Source organism: Auxenochlorella protothecoides, assembly GCF_000733215.1.
Source record: "Auxenochlorella protothecoides strain 0710 unplaced genomic scaffold scaffold70, whole genome shotgun sequence".
Taxonomy (NCBI): domain Eukaryota; kingdom Viridiplantae; phylum Chlorophyta; class Trebouxiophyceae; order Chlorellales; family Chlorellaceae; genus Auxenochlorella; species Auxenochlorella protothecoides.
The window spans coordinates 24,926-45,984 of NW_011934185.1; the positions used below are offsets into that span (position 1 = coordinate 24,926).

The 21,059-nt window shown below is 63.4% G+C and overlaps 10 protein-coding genes across 10 annotated transcripts in view; 4 read left to right on the plus strand and 6 right to left on the minus strand.

Moving 5' to 3' along the window:
• The window catches only part of F751_5811 (2',5'-phosphodiesterase 12), a gene marked incomplete at both ends in the record, with an annotated part of 4,713 nt that extends 3,533 nt beyond the window's left edge, over positions 1 to 1,180 (plus strand). The window contains 2 exons of the mRNA XM_011398330.1: positions 122 to 824; positions 995 to 1,180. Coding sequence (XP_011396632.1) covers positions 122 to 824; positions 995 to 1,180 — 889 coding nt within the window. The remainder of the gene's footprint in view (positions 1 to 121; positions 825 to 994) is intronic.
• Positions 1,181 to 1,382: 202 nt separating this feature from the next.
• F751_5812 (Thylakoid lumenal 29 kDa protein, chloroplastic) lies at positions 1,383 to 3,141 on the minus strand (the record flags this gene model as incomplete). Its single annotated transcript, XM_011398331.1, has 5 exons — positions 1,383 to 1,495; positions 1,737 to 1,947; positions 2,170 to 2,503; positions 2,716 to 2,965; positions 3,108 to 3,141. The coding sequence occupies 5 exons, from the start codon at positions 3,139 to 3,141 to the stop codon at positions 1,383 to 1,385; spliced, it is 942 nt and encodes a 313-aa protein (XP_011396633.1).
• Positions 3,142 to 3,497: 356 nt separating this feature from the next.
• On the minus strand, positions 3,498 to 5,285 carry F751_5813 (putative dimethyladenosine transferase; the record flags this gene model as incomplete). The annotated part of the gene is made up of 6 exons (XM_011398332.1): positions 3,498 to 3,677; positions 3,834 to 4,065; positions 4,320 to 4,436; positions 4,556 to 4,719; positions 4,901 to 5,091; positions 5,216 to 5,285. 6 exons carry the CDS (start codon positions 5,283 to 5,285, stop codon positions 3,498 to 3,500), a joined length of 954 nt encoding a protein of 317 aa, XP_011396634.1.
• Positions 5,286 to 5,646: 361 nt separating this feature from the next.
• F751_5814 (J domain-containing protein spf31) lies at positions 5,647 to 7,163 on the plus strand (the record flags this gene model as incomplete). The annotated part of the gene is made up of 4 exons (XM_011398333.1): positions 5,647 to 5,785; positions 5,813 to 5,937; positions 6,162 to 6,441; positions 6,694 to 7,163. 4 exons carry the CDS (start codon positions 5,647 to 5,649, stop codon positions 7,161 to 7,163), a joined length of 1,014 nt encoding a protein of 337 aa, XP_011396635.1.
• A 208-nt stretch (positions 7,164 to 7,371) lies between these two features.
• On the minus strand, positions 7,372 to 7,940 carry F751_5815 (FAD-linked sulfhydryl oxidase ERV1; the record flags this gene model as incomplete). The annotated part of the gene is made up of 3 exons (XM_011398334.1): positions 7,372 to 7,585; positions 7,730 to 7,794; positions 7,881 to 7,940. The coding sequence occupies 3 exons, from the start codon at positions 7,938 to 7,940 to the stop codon at positions 7,372 to 7,374; spliced, it is 339 nt and encodes a 112-aa protein (XP_011396636.1).
• A 457-nt stretch (positions 7,941 to 8,397) lies between these two features.
• On the minus strand, positions 8,398 to 9,345 carry F751_5816 (Putative ankyrin repeat protein; the record flags this gene model as incomplete). Its single annotated transcript, XM_011398335.1, has 3 exons — positions 8,398 to 8,544; positions 8,672 to 8,808; positions 8,961 to 9,345. 3 exons carry the CDS (start codon positions 9,343 to 9,345, stop codon positions 8,398 to 8,400), a joined length of 669 nt encoding a protein of 222 aa, XP_011396637.1.
• A 665-nt stretch (positions 9,346 to 10,010) lies between these two features.
• On the plus strand, positions 10,011 to 11,652 carry F751_5817 (Peptidyl-prolyl cis-trans isomerase D; the record flags this gene model as incomplete). Its single annotated transcript, XM_011398336.1, has 4 exons — positions 10,011 to 10,064; positions 10,227 to 10,676; positions 10,893 to 11,081; positions 11,386 to 11,652. 4 exons carry the CDS (start codon positions 10,011 to 10,013, stop codon positions 11,650 to 11,652), a joined length of 960 nt encoding a protein of 319 aa, XP_011396638.1.
• A 343-nt stretch (positions 11,653 to 11,995) lies between these two features.
• F751_5818 (DeSI-like protein) lies at positions 11,996 to 12,889 on the minus strand (the record flags this gene model as incomplete). Its single annotated transcript, XM_011398337.1, has 3 exons — positions 11,996 to 12,196; positions 12,368 to 12,588; positions 12,742 to 12,889. 3 exons carry the CDS (start codon positions 12,887 to 12,889, stop codon positions 11,996 to 11,998), a joined length of 570 nt encoding a protein of 189 aa, XP_011396639.1.
• A 948-nt stretch (positions 12,890 to 13,837) lies between these two features.
• F751_5819 (26S protease regulatory subunit 6A-like protein) lies at positions 13,838 to 15,917 on the plus strand (the record flags this gene model as incomplete). Its single annotated transcript, XM_011398338.1, has 6 exons — positions 13,838 to 13,935; positions 14,020 to 14,213; positions 14,366 to 14,625; positions 14,829 to 15,120; positions 15,268 to 15,429; positions 15,634 to 15,917. 6 exons carry the CDS (start codon positions 13,838 to 13,840, stop codon positions 15,915 to 15,917), a joined length of 1,290 nt encoding a protein of 429 aa, XP_011396640.1.
• A 496-nt stretch (positions 15,918 to 16,413) lies between these two features.
• Positions 16,414 to 21,059, minus strand: part of F751_5820 (Fanconi anemia group D2 protein) — a gene marked incomplete at both ends in the record, with an annotated part of 8,945 nt that continues 4,299 nt past the window's right edge. The window contains 12 exons of the mRNA XM_011398339.1: positions 16,414 to 16,602; positions 16,734 to 16,808; positions 16,939 to 17,052; positions 17,266 to 17,430; positions 17,651 to 17,896; positions 18,012 to 18,176; positions 18,399 to 18,644; positions 18,824 to 18,939; positions 19,101 to 19,274; positions 19,505 to 19,635; positions 20,078 to 20,353; positions 20,681 to 21,028. Of these exons, the coding sequence (XP_011396641.1) occupies positions 16,414 to 16,602; positions 16,734 to 16,808; positions 16,939 to 17,052; positions 17,266 to 17,430; positions 17,651 to 17,896; positions 18,012 to 18,176; positions 18,399 to 18,644; positions 18,824 to 18,939; positions 19,101 to 19,274; positions 19,505 to 19,635; positions 20,078 to 20,353; positions 20,681 to 21,028 (2,245 nt within the window). The remainder of the gene's footprint in view (positions 16,603 to 16,733; positions 16,809 to 16,938; positions 17,053 to 17,265; positions 17,431 to 17,650; positions 17,897 to 18,011; positions 18,177 to 18,398; positions 18,645 to 18,823; positions 18,940 to 19,100; positions 19,275 to 19,504; positions 19,636 to 20,077; positions 20,354 to 20,680; positions 21,029 to 21,059) is intronic.

Below are 21,059 nucleotides of genomic sequence, written 5' to 3' on the forward strand. Positions count from 1 at the left end.
GTGCAGTAGTGATGTGACGCATGAATGGTCGGTAAAGATGTCAATGGGGAAAGAATTTCATCCACCCGGCTCCCGTTCACCACACTTGCCCACTTCCTCCCAAACCTCCCCAATATTGCAGGTATGACCCTGCCGCGCTGGAGTGCGTCGATGTCATGCCGACGCCCAGCGCCGCCGAGCTGGGCTCCTTCCTGCCCTCCCGCAGCCTGCCCTCCGACCACCTCCCTGTGGTCTTTGACCTCTCCTTCCTGCCCTCTCGCGCGAGGGCGAGCGGCTCTCAAGGACCGAGGGTCGACGGCGGAGCGTCGCCCGAGTCGCCGCGCTGCGTCAGCACCCAAGGACCGCCCCCCACCTCGGCCGGCGGCGTGCGCCCCGCCGCCCTGCACGCTGTGCGCGCTGCGGCCGCTGCGCTGGCCGGCGGCGGCGTCGTGGCGCTGCCCACTGACACGCTCTACGGCCTGGCCGCCAGCGCGCGCGACGAGGGCGGCGTGGCCCGCCTCTACGCCGTCAAGGGCCGGCGGCACGCCAAGCCCGTGGCGATCGCGCTGGCCGACACGCGGGCGCTGCCGCGCTACGTGACCGCCGCCCACCTGCCGCCCGGCCTGGTGGGGGCCCTGCTCCCCGGACCTGTCACCCTGCTGCTGGAAAGGAGGGCCGACGCGCCGCTGGCGCCGGGGCTCAACCGCGGGACGGCGAGCCTGGGCGTGCGAATCCCGGACTCGGCCTTCGTGCGGGCGGTCGCCCGACAGCTGGGCGGCGCGCTGGCCCTCACCTCGGCCAACGCCTCGGGGCAGACCAGCAGCGTGGCGGTGACCGAGTTTCAGGTGAGGAGGGGGATTTTGGGGGTGGGGTGGGGAGAAAGAGAGGCGGATATGTTGTGGTCAGGTGATGGAGGGGGTACCCGGCTGCGTAACGGTGTCGAGGGATGATTGGTGGGGCCCCGTTCCAAACGCATCATACCTCGGGCACCACACTCTCACCCACCACCCCGCAGCAACTCTGGCCGCAGTGCGAGGCGGTGTATGATGACGGGGTGCTGGGCACCGATCGGACCGGGTCGACGGTGGTGGACCTGACGCGGCCAGGGACCTTTTCCATCATCCGGCGGGGGGCGGGGGTGGAGGCGGTGTGCGACACCCTGCGCGCTTTCCAGCTAGTGGAGGGAGTGGCTGACGAGTGAGGGGTCTGGCGTGGCATGTGCTATGCATCCTTGTTCTGCGTCAGGGGGTGCGCCGCCCGTGAGGTTTCACTGCAGCTGCGCCTGGTGCCCAAACTGCCACTTTTCTTTATCCTGAAAAGTCAAAGTGACTGGAGACTCTTGGTATTGTGTAAGCTCAACGACAACATGGTGACCTTTCTCTTGGTACAACAGGAGAAGCACCTCAGAGCCGGGGGATGTTGGCTGTTTTCAGGGGAATGAGGTAGCGGGTGCGATCAAACTTGGCACCCAGGTTGGCCAGGCGCTCGTAGTAGGTGCCAAAGTCCACCTCGTAGTCTGGGTTGAGGGGTTTAGGGGGAATCAGGGGTTTGGGCAGGCACAGTTGGGGGACATCGGAGGCTGTTCTACATTGAGGTGCTGGGCACTGCAGCAGGAAGCTTCTGCTTGAGGTGACATAATGCGCAACTTGGCACCTTCCTGGACCTGCATCCCACCTAGTGGCAATGAAACACACTGCGAGAGCAGAGTGCCACTCAGGATCACCATCAAGCCCCCAGACCAAACTCCAACGACTCACTGTTGCGGGTGACGGTGCGCCGGCTGCGGTCGTAGCTGGTCTTCCACTCCGCAAAGGCCGGGTCCGTAGCCAGCTTCGCCTCGGCCGCTGCGGGGTCTGGCTGCGCCGCTGTCCACAGCACAAAGGCGGCCCGAGGGAAGAAGGGGGGCTTGCGTGAGAACAGACCCTCGCCGTTGTCAGAGCTGGGGTTGCCCAGTCGGTTGAAAAAGTCCTGCAGGGTTGTTGAGGGCACAACAGGCATGTGCTGGGTTGAGGAGAGGAAGCGGCATACGTCCGTGCAGAATCATGTCGCGGGAAGGTGCTGAGCATGCCGACCATGCTCCATAATCCTTTCCCCTGCTGCGCTGCTGGCGCCTTCTCTGTTGCATGCTCCAGCAGTAAGGTGGCCTACGCCCCCTCTCACACACCACACCTCACCCTCCATGGGCCCCACCTTGACTTCCTGGGGGCTGGCGTTCTCGGTCGGGGTAGGGATGATGGGGCTGGGGTTGGGCGCCGGCGAGTCCCCCCTCCCCAGCGAGACGGGGATGGGGGTGGCCAGCTGCGAGGCGATGATCTCCCCCCCTGCGGCGTCGGTGGCGCGGCCCAGCTTGATGGCCTTCCAGTCCAGGCTGGCCGCCGCAGCGCCGGCCAGCACGATGAGATCCGCCCAGGAGATGGGGGCCTGACCCCGCTTCTCCGCCTGCCCATCCAGCTCCGCCTTGACCTTGGACAGGCGCTTGACCAGCGGCACCAAGGACTTGTTCTCTGGCCGATCCAGCTCCTCCCTGTAGCAAGGGAACAGCAAATTGCGGTGGGGCAGGGAGGCTGCAGCATGGCATGCCCTCCACTTCATTCACCGCAGCGCATGCTGGTGTACGTGGCTGGGCAACATTTGTGCTAGGGAGTCTCCCTGCAACCCCCTCCACCTCCCTCGCAACCACATCCCATGCCACAGCCTTCCATCCCATGACACTCTGCAACAAGGCCCCCCGCTCACGAGGTGACAATGGACCCATCCACGCCGCCGGTTCCGGTGGCCACGTTGTAGGTGGCGGCGTCGTGCAGGACGAGGCGCAGCGCGCTGGAGGCGTCAGCGGCCGTCAGCTCCTGCTTCAGCGCCTTGAGCGCCCGCCGCTGCACGTCAGCGATGATGTCGGCCTTCTGGAATGTGTTCAGCTGGTCCACACTCACCTGGGAGCCCAGTTCCTGGGCCTGGGCTGCCGCCGAGGGCAGGAGGCAGCCGGCACCTGGAGGGCATGGGGTGCAGGCAGCGGTCTGGGAGGGAGTCGGAATACCCTGGGCACGCAGATACCACCCATGATGCTCATGCACGAGGGGGGTGCAGCAGCATGGGCGACCAGGCCAATCGCAGGGGCCCCATCCTCTCACCAAGCATCCCGATCAGGGCATGGCGCCTCTCCATATCATGTGGAGCAGCCTGGCACGCCGTCCTCACTGCCATCGCCCTCCTGGGACTGCATGATGGACCCTGCGAGGCCGGGACCCTGCCGGTGACTCGAGGGACGGGGTGCGCTGCGGCGAGTATCATGGCGTGTGTGAATCCTTGATAACACCAGTCCCAGAACTCAGTACGATCAAATGGGCCGTGCCTCTGCAACATGCTTCACCGCCATGATCCGATCCTCATGTTTGCTGGCCCACGTGACGGTGATTCGTCAACTCATGATCGCATCCGGGTCGTCGAACGCTCCCAGGACAGATGTGGCGGCTGTCAATGTTACAGAGTTGTACGATACCAGCGCAGCCATGCAGGCAGCGTCATACAAAGTGGATGCCTGCCCTATTGAAAGCCGCGAGCAGGGCCAGGAACTCGTCCTGACTCAGCTTGGCGGCGCGCCAGTCGCTGAAGCCGCCGCCCTGCAGCACGCCCAGCACCTTTTGCTTAAACTCCTCGCTGGCCCTCCCCCGCTTCTTCCTCCTCGGCTGCGCGGCCTTGGCCTGCTGTGCGCCACCCTCCAAGTCCATCTCCTCGTCCTCGTCCTCCTCCTCGCCCTCCTCCTCGCTCTCCTCCGCCTCCTTTCCAGCCGGCGCCTCGATGGCCATCGTAGCCAGCGCCGAGGCCAGGTCCTGGGTGGTCCCGTCCGCGCCCTTCACCAGCGCGTTACTCAGCAGGTAGTTCTCCTCCAGCTGGTGCAGCGTTGTGGACTGCCGGAACAGGGCGCTCAGCGTCTTGTTCTTGCGCCCAAAGCACAGCCTGATCAGCCCGTCCCACTCCAGGAAGTTGATGGGGGGAGGGGGGTTGCGCGGCTCGATGCGCACCACGCTGGAGTCCACCTTGGGGGGCGGGCGGAAGTTGTTCTTGCCCACCTTGAGCAGATGGTGCACCCTGTGAGCGGATTGAGGGGAGCGCATGGGGTGAGTTGGGCCTTGGCACATGGGGCCCTCAGGATGATCCTTGAGTCAGAAAGAGTGAGAGATTCATAGGAGAAAGAGGACTGAAGCCGCTCCCAAATGACAGCTCGAGGCATTCAAGTCGTGCGCCTGCCTTTGTAACCTTCGGAAAGCTGCACACCCGACACTCAGTACCCCATCCATACTGTACAAGCTGGACGACGCCCACAATGAATCCCCGCAACAGACCTGGAGAGGAGCTGGGTGTTGACGGTCAGCCTGGAGTACAGGGGGTCCCCGGGCCTTGCCACCAACCGCATGGCAAACTCGTGCTGGTACATGATGACTGCTGCCCTGAATGCTGGCCTGTGGGGGGGGTGTTGGAGGGGAAGCGCTGGTGGATGGTGCATCCTATGCCCCAAACTCCAGGTCCACGAATTCCAAAGCTGCCAAATGATGCCCCTCAAACCCCCTAAGTCACCCACCTGTGGGACAGCAGCTTGAATGTGAGCGGGGAGGAGATCTGATATGGGATGTTGGCCACACACACGTCGAAATATGGGAGGTCGACCTTCATGACATCGCCGTGGATGATCTGGAGGGAGGCGCTGTGTGGAGTCCCCGCCACTCTTCGCTGCAGCTCCAACACCTGAGGAGCAGCACGACAAGACAGCATAGAGGTAGTGAGGGGAGGGGTTTTCAGCACTCTGTATACCAGATCAGGAGGAGTGGGGCGCCACCTGCAGCAAGGCTCTGACACCGGGCGCTGGTCCAGAAGTGGCTCGACACACAGCATCCTCCCACCAGGAGGTACCTGCCCCCTGCCTCACCATTCGCGGATCAAGCTCGACGGCGACCACTCTTTTCGCCTTTTCCAGCAGCTTCATGGTCAGGTTACCGGTTCCTGGCCCAATTTCAAGGACAACATCGGTCGACTTGAGGCCAGACTTGTCGACGATGGACTGCACAACCAGGGGGTTCTTCAAGATATGCTGGCCCTTGGACTTGTGGAACTCAATGCCTGGGAGAGAAAAGAGCGTGAATTTGCCTGTGGTTCCACCTTTCTGGTTTCCTGCCTTGGCTCAGGTCACAACCTCATGCTGCGTGAGTACTCCCTGGCAGATGCGAGTCTCCACCCACCGTACCTGAGAAGCCTTTTGCGACCTTCTTGGCCGAGCGCTTGGCCACACCGCCTGCAGCGCGGAGACCCGACATTGGTCTACACGACTTCGCACTGTAGTTTGCAAGAAGGACCGCAAAGCCTTATATATATGCGGATACTAGCAAAGACCACGGCAGCATGCGGGGTGCAGACTCGGGGTGTCTGGGGCTATATTCAGTGCTCGGAGTTTCAATGATATATATACATGCTTTGTCCAGGTCTACTGTTTGTGACGACCTGGCCCCACGATGTATGCAGCGACGAACAATATACCCATCCATCGCGCCTTGTCGCGGCCAGGGCGCGACGACCTGGATGTCCTGGAGGGTTCGTCGATGAGAAAAACTTGAGCACGATTGCGAGGTGCACCATTGAAGCTCTGTCCTGAACGAATTTCAAACATTCCACGATATAATGGCCGAGTCAGGGCAGCCAGAGGAGGCTGGATTAACCTCCATAACCCCGGACGCTGTCCCTCCGCTCAAGGAGCAGGCACCCCCCGCTGATCCTCCAGGCGTTTCCCCTCCTCTACCTCCTGAATCTGATACAAATGGTGAGTCCGTCCCAACTCCTCCCACAGCCGATGCTGAGGAGGTGGAAGAGGAGGAGGATCCCCTCATCGTTGCACAGAGGGAGAGGGAGGAGGCGGAGCAGGCCCTGGAGGAGGCGGCAGACATCCATGATACCGACGATCCGGCGCTCAAGGTAAATGCTGGATTGATGCAAGGGGTTCACGAGGATGGCTTCCAGGTGTGGCGGCATTGACATGTGTTGATGGCTGCTGCCCAGCCAAGTGGCGCCGGCAGGGTGTTGCATCCCCTTTCCCCTCCTGTGTGTTGAGTGTGCATGATGCAATGCCGTGCCTGCGGCAGCCCCTCGCCCTTGTCTCGTTACCACGCTAGCAATCTGCATGCCTTCCCCCTGCGCAGGAGTTCTACTCCGACATGAAGGAGGTGGACCGAGACAACGAGGTCAACCGCATCCTGGGCGCCTTCAAGCTGAACCCCTATGAGCAGCTGGGCCTGCGCTTCGACGCGAGCATGGAGGTCGTGCCGCGGCAGTACCGCAAGTCCTCCCTCATGGTCCACCCCGACAAGTGCGCGCACCCCATGGCGAAGACCGCTTTTGAGATCATCGGCGCGGCACTCAAGGACCTCAAGAACGAGGACAAGAAGGCAACGCTGGACTTTTTCCTCAACTTTGCTAAAGGTGTGAAGCATAGGGGAAAAGGGATTTCAGATGTGTGTGGGGGAGGGCGAGTGTTGACACAGCGTGTCTGTTGGATCCTATAATCGCCTTGCTGGGCAACCCCGTCTCGCCCCCTGCACCCATCACATCGAATGCGGGCGTCTCTGCCCACGTGGCACCGGCCCCCCCCCCACCCTCCCCTCTCCCGCCCACCCTCCCCCCCCCCCACCCTCCCTCTCCGCCACCTCCCCCCCCCCAACCTCCCCCTCATAGAGGAGGTGCTGAAGGCCTGGCGCAAGGCCGCCAAGCACGATGCGGCGGTGCGAGTGGCGGCCACGATGAACGCGGCGGGCACGGAGGGCGTGCAGGCCACGTACGAGGGCACAGCCCAGTTTCACGAGGCCTGGAAGCTGAAGGCGCGGGAGGTGCTGGCCAACTCGGAGTGGCGTCGGCGCAAGCTGAACCGGCGGATCGAGGAGGAGACGGAGCGGGCCAAGGCGGAGCACAAGCAGGAGAAGGCGGAGGCCAAGCGCGCGCGCGACCACGAGCGGCGGTGGGAGAAGACGCGGGAAGGGCGGGTGGGCACCTGGCGCGACTTTGCCAGCAAGAAGCCCAAGAAGTCCAAGGGCGGGTCGGTGGCGCTGGGGGGGCTGAAGCCGCCCAAGGCCAAGCAGGAGGACGAGGAGAAGCGCTACATTCAGCGACCCGTCGGCGAGCAGTTCCGGCCCAACCAGAAGCGGTGAGAAGGTTGGTGCCGGCCGCGCGGGGGGGCGCTGGCGGCCAATCTTGACTCCTTGCTTCATCCTCAACAGTGACAGAACATACTCTCTTGTAACCTGACCTCTACTTCTGGCTGGGGCAGAGGAGTGTGCTATTTCCTTCGCCCTCTTATTTTCTCTTATACTTCTCCTGCCTGGCGATTCCTGAGTCTAAATCCTTGGAATCCCTGCACTACCACGGCCACCGCCGTGCGCCAAGCGACGAATTTGCCGGTTGAATGGCGCACGCAGCGACGCCGTCCTCGTCGCAGTCCAGGGCCCGCCACCTCGCCCCCGCCAGCGCGCAGTTGAAGGCCGGCTTGCGCAGGCGCTGGTTGACCTGGTTGTGTAACTCGCACATGTACTGCTGCAGCTCGGGCCCACTGGCCACCCGCGGCGGGTTGTTCCTACCCCATGATAGGTTTGGGAAAGAGTGGGCATGAGTGGTGTGCTGCTGATCCTGCCACCTGGACTCTGGACGGTCATGGCAAGCATGTCAACGGCAGCCATTTGGGCCCCCAAGGCCATCAATGGCCCCCCTGTCTACAAACCTTACAAGCTCCTTGAAGTGAGCTGCACATTCGCCACATGGATACATGCGCGTGAGGATGTCGATCTGTAGAACGGCTGGACAGATCTGTTGATGCCTCGTCTTTCCGGAATACATCACGACCCACAAGGAGTGGCAGTGGCCCCCCGCACCAGATTCTTGACGTCGCGCTGCTGACTGGGAGCCGGTCGATCCGGAAACTGGGCAGCCATTGTATGGAGGAGGGTCCATGTGGCCCGTCCCAGCTCCTCCTTGCTTCCTGCATGAGCCCCGGCAGGTGCTGCGATCGCCGCAAAGGGTGCAACCCTTTGAGCTTGACGGCGCCGAGCCCCATGCGCCCAGCGGTCCTCGACCGCTTGCCTCGCTCTATCTATATGCGACTGTAGTCCCACTCCGAGGACCTGTGCCCTGTTTCCGAGAAGCCGCAACTGCATGCCAATGTGATCTGGAAGCGCGGTGCCTGTCTCTGTCGTCGGGCTGTCAAGCCCCATTGTCTGCACGTTTGCCCGCGGGCAATTCCTCATCCTTGGCGAGATCCTCTGACAATGGTGACAGTCGACACACAAGGCGCAGCACAACGAAACTGTGATGGGGCGATCGTGCGACGGTGGTCCGGCATTGTAACCCCAGCACAGCAGGCACAGCATCTCCAATCCCTCTGCAACAGGCTCAAGGGTGCTCCTGGGGGGTTTGGTAGCTGCCCCTCTCACGCAGGAAGCCCTCTCCACGGGGGTTGTACGACTCCCGAGGCGATCGATCGCCCAGAGCTGGTGGCCCAGAGCCATACTTCGTAGCCCCATAAAACTTCAGCACATCCTGTATCGTAGCGAAGAAGGCGTGTTGGGAAGAAGTGCTGAGTCACATGCCATTGTGGATTCTCCTGCATCCCAATGATGGACCAATTTTACATTCTCCCTCAGGCCACCATCGTCCCTGGACCCACCTCGGGGTAGATGCCCTTCTCCTCGGTGGCGCCGTACTTTCCTTTGGCCTTTGCGTACGAGAGAGGGGTCCAATCCTTGGGCGACACGGCATCCAGATCCGCGCCATAGTCATGCAGCAGCTTGGTGATCTCCACGCCTGCACAATTGGGTTGGGGGTTGGCTGTGAAGTGTGCGGCTTCCGTGGCTCATGCCATCCCCCGCCAGAGACTCCCGTCTCGTCACACTGCAGGTCGCCCTTCCCAGCAGAACTCCAACTACAGCACCCTGCAGCATGCCCCATGCACTCACCGCCGTCCAGGGCCCAGAACAGGGTCAGGTCGCCGCCATTATTGACAAAGTTGGGGTCGGCGCCGGCACGCAGCAGCGCCTTGGCACACTCCAGGCGCCCCCTGTGGGCTGCCACCATCAGAGGGGTGTACCCCTCAGGGCACTTGTAGGCTCGGCCAAAGAGGAAATTAACATCCGCACCCTCCTCGATCTTCTTGTACACGGTCTTGATGTCGTTCTTCACGATGGCGTTGTACAGCTCCTCGGTCTCCCGGGAGGCCTTGACCACGCCCTCCCCGGTGGCCTCCGGGTCGTAATCTGGGTGGTGCGATCCCCGACCACCATCCCACTGTGCCTCATAGGCCTCATCCAGGGCCTTCTGGCGCTTCTTCATGATCTCCTCCATGGCGGCAGGAAGGCGGTGTCTGCACCATGACGCAGATGGCGCAAGTTTGACTTCAGGTCGAGGGAAATGCAGGCGATAGGACACCGCAACTATGAGTCCTGGAATCCACAGTGCACCCTATGCAGAATCCTACCACGATGTGGGGCACGAAGGAGGTCGGGGTGCCCCTGTTCGTTTGAAGTGGGGGGAGAGCTCGCGTGGCAGGAGAGAGTCCAGGGTACAGGCGCCGGCACTTTCACTGACGCCCTCTATGTAACAATGCAATGAATGGAGGGCGATCAATGGCCCTGCCGGCCCCAGTCATGTGCTGGGCAGGAGGTCGGGTCTGCGCCCCGTCCCCTTCTCCAGTACTCGGGTCCCGGTACCGCGGGACCCGACGGAGTGAGGGTGGGGAGGAAAACTCAAATCCGCGATGCCCCACGTTGTCAGTAGGAGATTGTTTAGGTTTCTCTGTCCAGAGTTAACGCATCATTACAATCTCGTACACGTGTTCTGGTGCTGGGTGGTGTGAGCTGACCACTGCCGGAAGTTTGTGCAGACTGGTGCAGGCCCTGCAGGTCAAAGGCCCTGCAAAAGGGTTGACCCCCACGGTGCACGCCCCACACGGACCGATCGGGCCTTCCCCCTTCCCCTGAGCATCTCCCAGGCCACCTCCTCCCGACCCCATGTTCCGAGGGGGGAGGGAGGGAGGGATGGGCGTCGACCAGGGCAAGGCCATGGTGAGCATGTCTGGGTGCTGTGTGGAAGAGTGTGTGGATGAGGGGCCCCTGCATGAGCCTGAGGCAGCGGCAGCGTCATTATCTGATTCTTTAGTCTCCGCTCCAGCCTCACCTCGCGACCTCGGGCCCTCCCCGCCCACCACCCCTGCAACAAAAACACAGGAGGCCAGCTTCAAGGAGTTCCTGGCCCGGCCCGAGAACGCGGCGGTGGTGGAGAAGCAGCAGCGCAAGGAGGTGCGGCAGGCCCTCTCTGCCCAGGAGCGAGCCCAGCTGGAGGGCCTGCGCTCCGCGGTGCTGGGCGCCGACTTCGAGGCGCAGCGCGGTGTGGCCCCCTTCCTCCGCACGCCCTGCCTGCGGCGCGTGGTGCAGAGCTTCGCCAACGACCCGCGCGGCGACTTCTCCGCCTGGGCCGCCAACCCGCGCGTGCTGGAGATGCTGGCGGCCGCGCAGGCCCTGCTGGACTCGGGGTCCATGACCGAGGCGGAGATGGAGCATGTCATGCTGGCCCAACTGCGCGACCCCTCCCACGAGGCCCACGCCGAGTTCCAGCGGAAAGCGCGGCGCGTGGCGCGCCTGCCCACCGACGCCCTGGTCGGGGCGCTGAACGAGCACGTGAGGCTGGGTGTTGAGAGAGGGTGGGGGGGATGAGTGTTGGTCGAGGGCGTGGCCGGGGCTGGGAAGGAAGGGGGAGGGGTGCTGCTCCTGCATACAGACGCTGAGCGGCCCCCAGCCCCAGACCAAGGGATCGGAAGCCGGCTCACTCCTTCTCAACCGCCTGACTCCCCGCTTTCCACCAACGCACCCCCCGTTTGCCATTCCATCACGCAGCTGACCGAGCGGCGCAAGGGCAATGAACTGTACCGGGCGCGGCGATACGAGGCGGCGCTGGCGGCCTACACCCGTGCCGCCGCGGTGGTGGAGTTTGTGGAGGGCTTGGGCAGCGCCGACCAGGCTGAGGTGGTGCTCAACCGCGTGGCGGTGTACAACAACATCGCGGCGGTGCACCTGGAGCAAAAGGTTAGGAAGGAAGGGGGTGTGAGGGAGGGTTGGTGAAGGTGAAGGTGGATGAGAGTGGCGGCTGGGTGGGAGAGGTGGAGGATGCGCGGAGGTTCGTGAAAGTAGGGACAGCGCGATACGGATGCAGGGTGGGGCCTGCAGAACGAGAAGCTTTGCTGCAATCGTCCATCTGGGCGGCCGGGAAGGTACCCTCCCCCCCTTGTCCCGCCCCATGCAAGCACCTTGCGCAAGGGGTGGGGCGGATATCCACAGAAACCGGCCAGCCCGCCGACCCACCGCTGGTACCCCCCCACCCCCCTCGCAGGACTACGGCCTGGCGGTGGAATTCTGCGACAAAGTCCTGGCCCTCGACCCAGACAACGCGCGAGCGCGGCTGCGACGCGCCAAGGCCAATGTAGGTCGGCACCAGTATGGTCTCGCCGACGCCGACCTGGCGGACGCCGACCGCGCCAGCGGCGGCTGGCCGGCGGCCGGCGTGGAGGAGGTGCGGGCGGCGCTGGCGCGGGCGAGGAGGGAGGGCGCCGCCAGCGAGCGCAACTCCTTTGGCCGCATGTTTGCCCAGAAGGCCTGAACCTTGGGGGGAGCTCTGTTGGGGTGCAGCGTGGTATATAGTGCAGAGTGAAGAAGCTCAGGCCCCTGAAAGCATTCACCCGCTGCATCAGCAAACCTGGCTGCGTTACAGGCGCAAAGCCCCGTCGGGGGCACAGAATGGGAGGCAGAGCTGCAATGGCAAGCAGGGAAGAGGTGTGGTGCAGGGCAAAGTGTTGCACGAGAAGGAGGCATGGTACAAGCATGAGTTTGGCAAGAGGGGTGCCCTGGGGCGAAAGGGGCAGTCTGGCCCAGCCTGGCTGCCAACCCTCCATGCGCATGATGTCGGGAGTTTGGGGATGGAGCCAGGGGCTTTCCAAGATGCATCACGCTACGAGCTGCGGGGCCGAGACCAAAAAGGGCTGCTGTGAGGGCGGCGACAGCGTGGAGGAGTCCAGGTCGGCTGAACCGGGCGCGAGCAGCCGCTGCTCCTCGGCCTGGGCGGCGGTTGGGGGTCGGAGTGGGGGCACCCAGCCCTGGGGCAGGAGGCAGTGCAGGGACACCGCAAAGTTGGCCAGACGGTTGACCTGCACACGGGGAAAGGGGCGTGGCGAGCCTGAGTGAGGCTTGATACTAAGTGGGTGGGTGTGAACCTCCCATGCCTTTCAGCTGCAGGGGAGCAGAGATCCAGTACCACAAACAAGGTGTACTCCTCATCACTTGAGCAAGCGCAGCTCACAAAATTGCGGCAAACCTACCCATGGGGGTGCCCTCTGGCCCGTCAGGCGATAGCAGAGCTCGTCAGAAAAGGTGTTGCAGTTCTGCTGCAGCAGGTGATATGCGTTGCCCCTGAAGATCTGGCCCAGCTCCTGCACCATGGCATACACCTCTCGGGGCGTCATGTCCGTCTCCCCCACCAGCACGGGTTCGCGGAACGTCACCGTCCCGGGAGCTTGCCGGGGATTGGTGGCAAACACGCCTGTGGACATTCGGAACGACGGAGGAGCTCCTGAGGGCAGGCGCCGTCCTGTTCGAGCAGAGCCGCGGGGCCCCTGTGCATAGCCAGAAAGACACAACAATGCGACATCGCGAGCCTTGCACCCTGGAGGCCCCTGCATCCCCTGGAGCGCACCTGGGGCATCGTACTCGTGTCCTCCATAAGCATACTCCACACCGTACACCTCGACTCCTGAGTGGAAGATGCCCACGCCGCACCAGTAGGTCCAGTCATTGTGCTCTATGAGGTCATACACGTTCAGGTAGACGGCGGAGCTGGGCATAGGGGACAGGGTGCCAGCCCTGTCCTCGGCCTCGGCGTTCCGAGCCAGGGTTCAGAGCGACGACTTCCTGCAGCGGAGGCTCCACAGGAGAATAACTGGGAAGTCTCTCCCAGAAAAAGGCAGAATATGCAGAATGTGAGCGGGATCCTGGCGAACAAGGCGCCTCTCAGTGTCGCGACGACGAGCGCGCTACCCCTGCGCACTGCATCGGCAGTTGGCGGGGGGGTGGGGGGGGTGGGGGGGGTGGGGGTGGGGAGTCTCCATCAGCAGGGGAACATTGAATTTATCCACAAAGGTGGGGTACTCACGCAGGTCACAAGCAAGATCTATGGCTGTATGAAACAGTTTCATACGCTGAGACTTGATTGGACAAGCCCCGATGCCCTCAATGATGACTTCAGTTTGACAGACTGGACCGGCAGCGATGCTCCCTGACAGGCTTAGGGGACAATTGTGATGGCACCCAATCTCTTCATATCATGTACGCTGGGGGATGGGAAACAAAGACGCCAGGATGCGCTTCCATGGTGTATCCTGACAGCAGCCGTGGCATTCTTGTCTGTAGCGAGTGATCTCAAACCAATTGTAATACGTTTCTCATCATAAACAGCTCTAGTACTACCTCTTCAGGCTAATATTCTTCAATGGAAGGCGTTTCGTGAGAAACTTGAGGGCAATTTGATGCAGAGGTCAGCCACATGGGAACCTGGAGGGGGGGGGGGGGGGCGCAGTACCACCGCTGGGTGAGCCTAGTCTCAACGAGAGTTTGCGGATCGCCTCGCCAGCGCAAAGTGTCTTTATATCGCATGCAATTACCCCCTTGGGTAGATACAGAGTCAGAGAGCGTCTGTGAACGTCATCGTTGCCCCGCCGATCACTCTCGCTCCCAGCGATCCTTCGTCGGCAGGAGGGCCTCTTGAACAGGGACCCCATTGAAGGGGCCACGTGATGGCCACATTGGACGAGATATTCGGGGAGGAACAGGCGCAGGACGATGGTCTGCCCGAGGAGTTCAAGACCATGTCTGCAGACGACATTCAGCGGAGGTGAGAGCGCGGATCGTGGACGCCTGGACGGGTGACTTGCGCGCTCGATACCGGGTGATTGATTCAGATCAGTTTCCAACACAGAACGCGGCTCCTCGAGACCGAGCTGCGGGTGCTGCGGGAGGAGAACAACCGGCTGAACCACGACAAGGCAGGCCTGGCTGAGCGCATCAAGGACAATCACGAGAAGATCAAGCTGAACAACCAGCTTCCCTACCTGGTGGGCAACATCGTCGAGGTCCTGGACGTGGACCCTGACGAGGAGGAGGAGGAGGATGGTGAGGCGTGGGAGCACGGAGGAGGGTAACCCTGGCGAGCACTGGGCGCCCGGGGATGGAACTGGGGATCTGTGTGTGTGTGTGTGGCGCCCGCTCCCATTCCCTGCGTTCTTTCAAGCCGCCACCACCACCGCACATACACAAATTCGTAGGTGCTAACGCGTACCAGGACGCCTCCAAGAAGGGCAAGTGCGTGGTGCTGAAGACCAGCACACGCCAGACAGTGTTCCTGCCCGTGGCGGGGCTGGTGGACCCTGCCACCCTCAAGCCCGGGGACCTGGTGGGGGTGAACAAGGACTCCTACCTCATCCTGGACACGCTGCCGGCGGAGTACGACTCGAGGGTCAAGGCCATGGAGGTGGATGAGAAGCCGAGCGAGGACTACACCGACATTGGGGGCCTGGATAAGCAGGTTGGAGAGTCAGAGGGGGAGAGGGAGTGTGCGTGCGTGCGTGTGTGTGTGTGTGTGTGTGTGTGTGTTTGAGGCAGCGCCTCCAGTGCCCCGCTTGCAGGCTCCTCCTCCCTGGTGTCTGCATTGCCCTGAGTGGATGTAGCGCTCGGTGTTGTCCACTGGCATCCCATTCCCCTTGCACACTCCCCGCTCAACACTCGCAGATCCAGGAGCTGCGGGAGGCCATTGTCCTGCCCATCACGCACAAGGACCGCTTCAAGTCGCTGGGCATCAGGCCGCCCAAGGGCGTGCTCCTGCACGGCCCTCCTGGCACGGGTAAGACGCTGATCGCGCGAGCGTGCGCGGCGCAGACCAACGCCACCTTCCTGAAGCTTGCGGGGCCGGCCCTGGTCCAGATGTTCATCGGGGACGGGGCCAAGATTGTGCGCGACGCCTTTGCCCTGGCGCGTGAGAAGTCGCCCGCCATCATCTTCATCGACGAGATTGACGCGATAGGTGCGCGCTGCTGGTGTCCATCTCCCTGGGGTGGTGGGTGCTGAGTGTCGTCTTGAGGCGCCCACCAGGTGGCGCGGCAGGGCCCCCGCAGTTTCCCCTGATGGCCTCTGCGTTCCTCAACCCACGCCCCCTCCCCACAACCCCCAGGGACGACGCGGCGGGATTCGGAGCTGTCTGGGGACAGGGAGGTCCAGCGCACCATGCTGGAGCTGCTCAACCAGCTGGACGGATTCTCCTCCCAGGACGACGTCAAGATCATCGCCGCGACCAACCGGCCAGACATCCTGGACCCCGCCCTCATGCGATCAGGTGAGGGCCGCCATGTTTGTGTACCGCAGCCCTGGGTGTAGTTTTCAAGGGTCGTGGGTTTGAGGGCATGCAGCCTTCAGCCCATGATTCACAAAGCCTGTGCATCTTGCGGGAGCGAGGTCATGAGCACACGATGTCTCTGAGCGCTGCATTTACCGCTGTGTCCGGCATTTGACGCTCACCCCCTCCCCACACCGCCTGCAGGCCGGCTGGACCGCAAGATCGAGTTCCCCCACCCCAACGAGGAGGCACGGTCCAAGATCCTGCGCATCCACTCGCGCAAGATGAATGTCTCCCCGGACGTCAACTTCGACGAGCTGGGCCGCTCCACCGACGACTTCAACGCCGCGCAGCTCAAGGCGGTGTGCGTGGAGGCGGGCATGCTGGCGCTGCGGCGGGACGCCACGGAGATCAAGCATGAGGACTTCAACGACGCCATCATTGAGGTGCAGGCAAAGAAGAAGACGTCCCTGCAGTACTACGCCTGAGCAAGGACTGCAGTCACAGCTTCGCCTGGGTGAAGCGTGCCTCTTCACAGGAGGGGCCACCTGGGCGTGCCGACATGCCCTGCGCCTGGCCCATGCAGTCCGATGCGGACGCCCCCTGACTTGGCACGTGTTGATCTGGGGCCGCCCAGATCAGCCATGCAAGCTGCTGCCAGTGTGCAATGGGAATGTACAGCTCGTTGGGTTCGAGATTCAAGAGGCAGCAGACACATCAGGCCTGTCTTTCACTCATCCTGGTCCATGCTTTCCTCGCCCTCAACTCCCTCAGCGGGCTCTACTCCTGCAGCAGGCTCTTCCTCTGCTTCTTCCTCCTCCGGGGGGTCTCCTCCTCCTCCTCCTCTGGGTACAACTGTTGCGGGGTGATGATGCCTGGGTGGTCAGCATCGACCATAGATCGAATGCTTCCATCACATCCACCATCCCCAGAGGCCCTCACGTAAAACTAATTCCCCATTGGTCCTTGGAAACCCCAGCCTGGTCACCACGCTGGAACCCAACTCAGCAACGGCACGCCAGGCCTGCAATCCACCTGGCTGGACGCTTCCTGGCCCTGCAGGTTCTTGTGCTTCAGCGCCCCCAGCCAGAAGGCGTCGGCCTGATCCGTCTCGGCGAGCAGCAGCTTGATGCGGAACACAAAGCGCTCCACCGTCCGCTTCATGGCCGGCACCTGCAGTGGAGTGTGGAGGTGGGAGACCATGGTCTGGTCGGATACGCAGCGGTTGTCCATGGCACTACAAAGAGGATGTCACCACAAAGCCCTATCAATGCCATTCGCGCATGACTGGCCTGAGATGTGACGGGGAGGTGCTTCTGGATCTTGCTCTCGGCGCACAGGATCTGCAGTATCCTGGTGCCCTTCTGGATGTCCTTGACCTGTGGGGGAAGTGGGGAACAGGAGGATTGTGTAGGTTGATTAGATGAGATCAGGTTCCTGTACAGGACCAGTGCCTTCCTTGGTCTCAGATTTGAATGGCCCAGAGCCCTGTACACACTTCAATCTCACCAGGAGGTGGAACTCTGGCTGATGGCCGTTCTGGAGGAGGTGCCGCCAAAAGGGAAGCATCTTGAGGAAGGCCTCGACAAACTTGCCACCCCATCGCAGAGCCAGAGCCATGATCTGCAGGGGATGGGGGGAGGGGATGGAAGGCGCTGGATTGAGAGTCTGTTGGGATGTGGCAGGGCTGGTGTGGAGGATGCGACACACCATGTCATCACTCTGGTAGTTTCTACCCCTCCAGGGTGGACCAAGGTGCGTCTGGGCGACACAGACAAGCCTGTCGCATGCATAGCAAGATGAGACCAAGTTGCAACCCCACCTGCCCCACCCCACCTGGGGCCGCCGATCCTGGACCCTGACGAGGGCCATGAGGCTGGCAAACAGGGTGGCACACCGCCGGTGGTGGGCAATAGTGTCCTCCCAATCTCCACGTCCAGGACTTGTCTTCACCCTCTTCTCCTCTGCCTGTGCCGAGCAGACCGCCGCGTCCCACTCCGCCTGTGAGGTGAGGGAGCGATGACCAAAGGGATATGCTTGTTCTGGATGAACAAGGTGGGTGTGGCGTTGAGCTGGACGAGGATGCGGGCTTCTGGAACAGCAAAGTACCCCAGAAGGTTTTAAATCTTGGCAGGTGCCGGCCGAAAGATCCGCAGGTCGAGACCGATCTCAAGAACCCCTCCGATGAAAGCCTCATTGTCTCCCACCCGCCCCCGCCCACCTGGAGGTGCTCCAGGGCCGCGCGGTACCAGTGCACCAGGGTGTGGCCGCAGAGGGAGGGCCAACCGGACACCGGCTGGTGCGCCAGCTTGCCGGAGACCACGCCTGGCACCTGGGGGAGGAGATCCCGTGCGATCTCCTGGATGGCGTCCATGCGGGGGGTCGCATGGGACAGATACATGCTGAGCAGACCGGGCAGGAGGAGCGGGTGGGACTTTGCCACTGGGATGCATGGACTCTGCAGGGCCTGTTTGGGTAGTGACAGGGGTGAGGGGGAGCGTGAGGACATGAGAGTACAGGCAAGCCTGCCGCATGCACAGCAAGATGAGACCAAGTTACAACCCCCACCTGCCCCACCCCACCTGGGGCCGCCGATCCTGGACCCTGACGAGGGACATGAGGCTGGCAAACAGGGTGGCACACCGCCGGTGGTGGGCAATAGTGTCCTCCCAATCTCCACGTCCAGGACTTGTCTTCACCCTCTTCTCCTCTGCCTGTGCCGAGCAGACTGCCGCGTCCCACTCCGCCTGTGAGGTGAGGGAGCGATGACCAAAGGGATATGCTTGTTCTGGATGAGCAAGGTGGGTCCAGCGGTGAGTTGGGCGAGGCTGCGGGCTTCTGGAACAGCAAAATACCCCAGAAGGTTTCTAAAATCTTGGCAGGTGCCGGCCGAAAGATCCGCAGGTCGAGACCGATCTCAAGAACCCCTCCGATGAAAGCCTCAGTGTCTCCCACCCGCCCCCGCCCACCTGGAGGTGCTCCAGGGCCGCGCGGTACCAGTGCACCAGGGTGTGGCCGCAGAGGGAGGGCCAACCGGACACCGGCTGGTGCGCCAGCTTGCCGGAGACCACGCCCGGCACCTGGGGGAGGAGATCCCGTGCGATCTCCTGGATGGCGTCCATGCGGGGGGTCGCATGGGACAGGTACATGCTGAGCAGACCGGGCAGGAGGAGCGGGTGGGACTTTGCCACTGGGATGGATGGACTCTGCAGGGCCTGTTTGGGTAGTGAGAGGGGTGAGGGGGAGCGTGAGGACATGAGTGGTAGGGTGAATGGGAGGTTCTGTGATTCGCAATCCCATGCTCAGCGTCGTACAGCAGGCCTATCACATGTTTGTATCCCACCGCACCAGTACCTCTTCCCCTCCCAGCACTCATGCCTCCACCCCCCTGCACCTGGGCCGCTGTCCAGAGGTCGCGGGTCAGCCCCTCCCGTGCTCCGTCGTGGATGATCTGCCCCAGGTCTGACCCTGCCATGACCTCGTATCCTGCAGCTCCTTCCGGGCCGCCTCCTGACACGACATGGGGTCGAGCACATACCGAGGTGGGGATGCTGAACACATCACACATGGTGCCCCCCGCCCTGCCGAAAGCTGCTGAGGCCACCCTCAACCTCGCTTCCCCAGCAAGCAGTCCATGCACGCCTTCATGGATCACTGCACGCCAGCCTCACCGGCCAGGATCTGCAGGATCTCCAGCACATGCCAGAGGAAGACCAGGGCCTGTCTGCCCGATGCAGCACCGGGCGTGGGTGCCGTGCCTTGCTCAGATTCTGCGAGCGACGAGGCCGTCTCCAGGAGTTGTATGAAGGAGCGGGATGCGGCCTCTGCAGCGCAGTCTCCCGTGCCTGTGTGTGAAGTGGGGGGACCCATTCCAAGAGGCATTCGTGTGAAAGTGAAAGTCCAGGCCGCAGGCAGGCACGCGAGAGCACATGGCGCCAGTCCCGAGCTCAGAGCAAGGTCACGAGGACATGAAGCTGAGCTGAGCGGCGTGCCCCAGGGTATGAGCAGCCAGCCAGCCAGACACACCCCTCCTTCACCCCTCGCCCGCCCCCCCGCCTCCGCCCCATCCCCGCACCTCCCAGGTCGAGGGCAGACAACACGTCGCTTAGCCCTGTGACGGCGACGCCCGGCGACGGTGATCCCTTGGCTCCGCGCTGAGTGCCACGCAGCACCTGGAGAATGATCTCCACGCACTCCATCAGCACGCTGCGGGGAAGGGCCGGGAGGTGGGCTTGGGACGGTGGAGGGGAGGGCCTGCTGCGACGTCAGGCTCGACGCAATACCCCTCTGCCGGGCAGAGAGCCGGTCACCCCTGCATGCAGCTCATCAGTCGACTCGGAGCATTCAGGCTCCGTCCCACTCCACACTGTCACACACCGCTGGGCGGCGCAGCGCCTGTCCAGGGCATGCGGCGTCATGCATGCCACGGCATCCTCCTCCGCCACGGCTTCATGTGGACTCGTGCACCTGCAGGAGAGCAGGCCATGTAGATGAAACGGAGCAGTGCACCGTGGCAGGGTGTGCATCCCCACCCACACCATGAGCACTGCAAACTCGCTCTCGTAAAACACACCTTCTCACTCCGTTCACCTCCTTCCAGACCGAAGCCCGCCATGACACCCACACCGCCCCAAGGCACCCAACTCACGCTGGCTCCTCGCTCGCGTCGAGGATGGCCTGCGCGCCGCGCATGTGCTTGCCGATGGCCGGCAGGAGCCCTGTGAGACTGCCTTCCAGGCCGCCAGTCACCCCGCACCCCAGGACATACTTGACCTCCCCGCCGGAAGACAGCCCGCGCCGCACCTCCCTCAGCAGGTAGGCCAGCGCCGCCGGGCGCGCGGCCGCGTCGCAGCTGGCGGACAGGACGAGGATGCCCGGCACGTCCAGGGGAGCCAGGCCGTCCAGCACATCCGACAGGGTCACGCTGCACAGGCCGGTCGAGGGGACTCGCGCCGCAGTCAGAAGCCCCCCCCCTGAGAGTGCCGGCAGGGACGACGGCGGCAGCGACGGCGCTGGCGTGGACGACGCTGGCGGGGAGGGCGGCGGGGTGGCCTCCGGCGTCGCGGTGGCCTCCGGCGTCGCGGTGGCCTCCGGCGTCGCGGTGGCCTCCGGCGTCGCGGTTCCCCGGGCTGCCACCCCACGAAGCGGCGCTCTGTGCGCCCTGCGGGCCCCGCTGCGCGCGCCCGAGGGCGCGCCCCGCTTGCGGCTTCCGCTGGTCGCGCCCGCCGCGTCGCCCTCCCCGAGTGCAAACCCGGGGGGCGCCAGGGGCAGGAGGCCCCCGAGCAGCGCCTCCAGCCGCACGCAGGCCTCCGCCCGGGCCAGCACCTTCTCGCGCTCCGGCGGCGGCGCGGCGGGTGCGAAGGCGGCCACCAGCGCGCGCAGCCAGGTCAGGGCGTGCAGGAGGCCACGGAGCAGGCCCTCGCGCTGCGGCGCCGCGCCGGCGGCAAAGGCCGAGGCCGCGTAGTGGGCGGGGGCGGGGAGGAGCAGGGGCGCGCCCAGCAGCGCGTCGATGGCGGCCAGGTTGCCGTTCAGCGCGGTCTCCAGGCGCGCCAGCAGCCGGAGGGCGGGCGCCGCGCAGACCAGCCGCGCAGTGCGCGTGCTGAGAGGAGAGGGTTGGGGGGGGGGGGGGG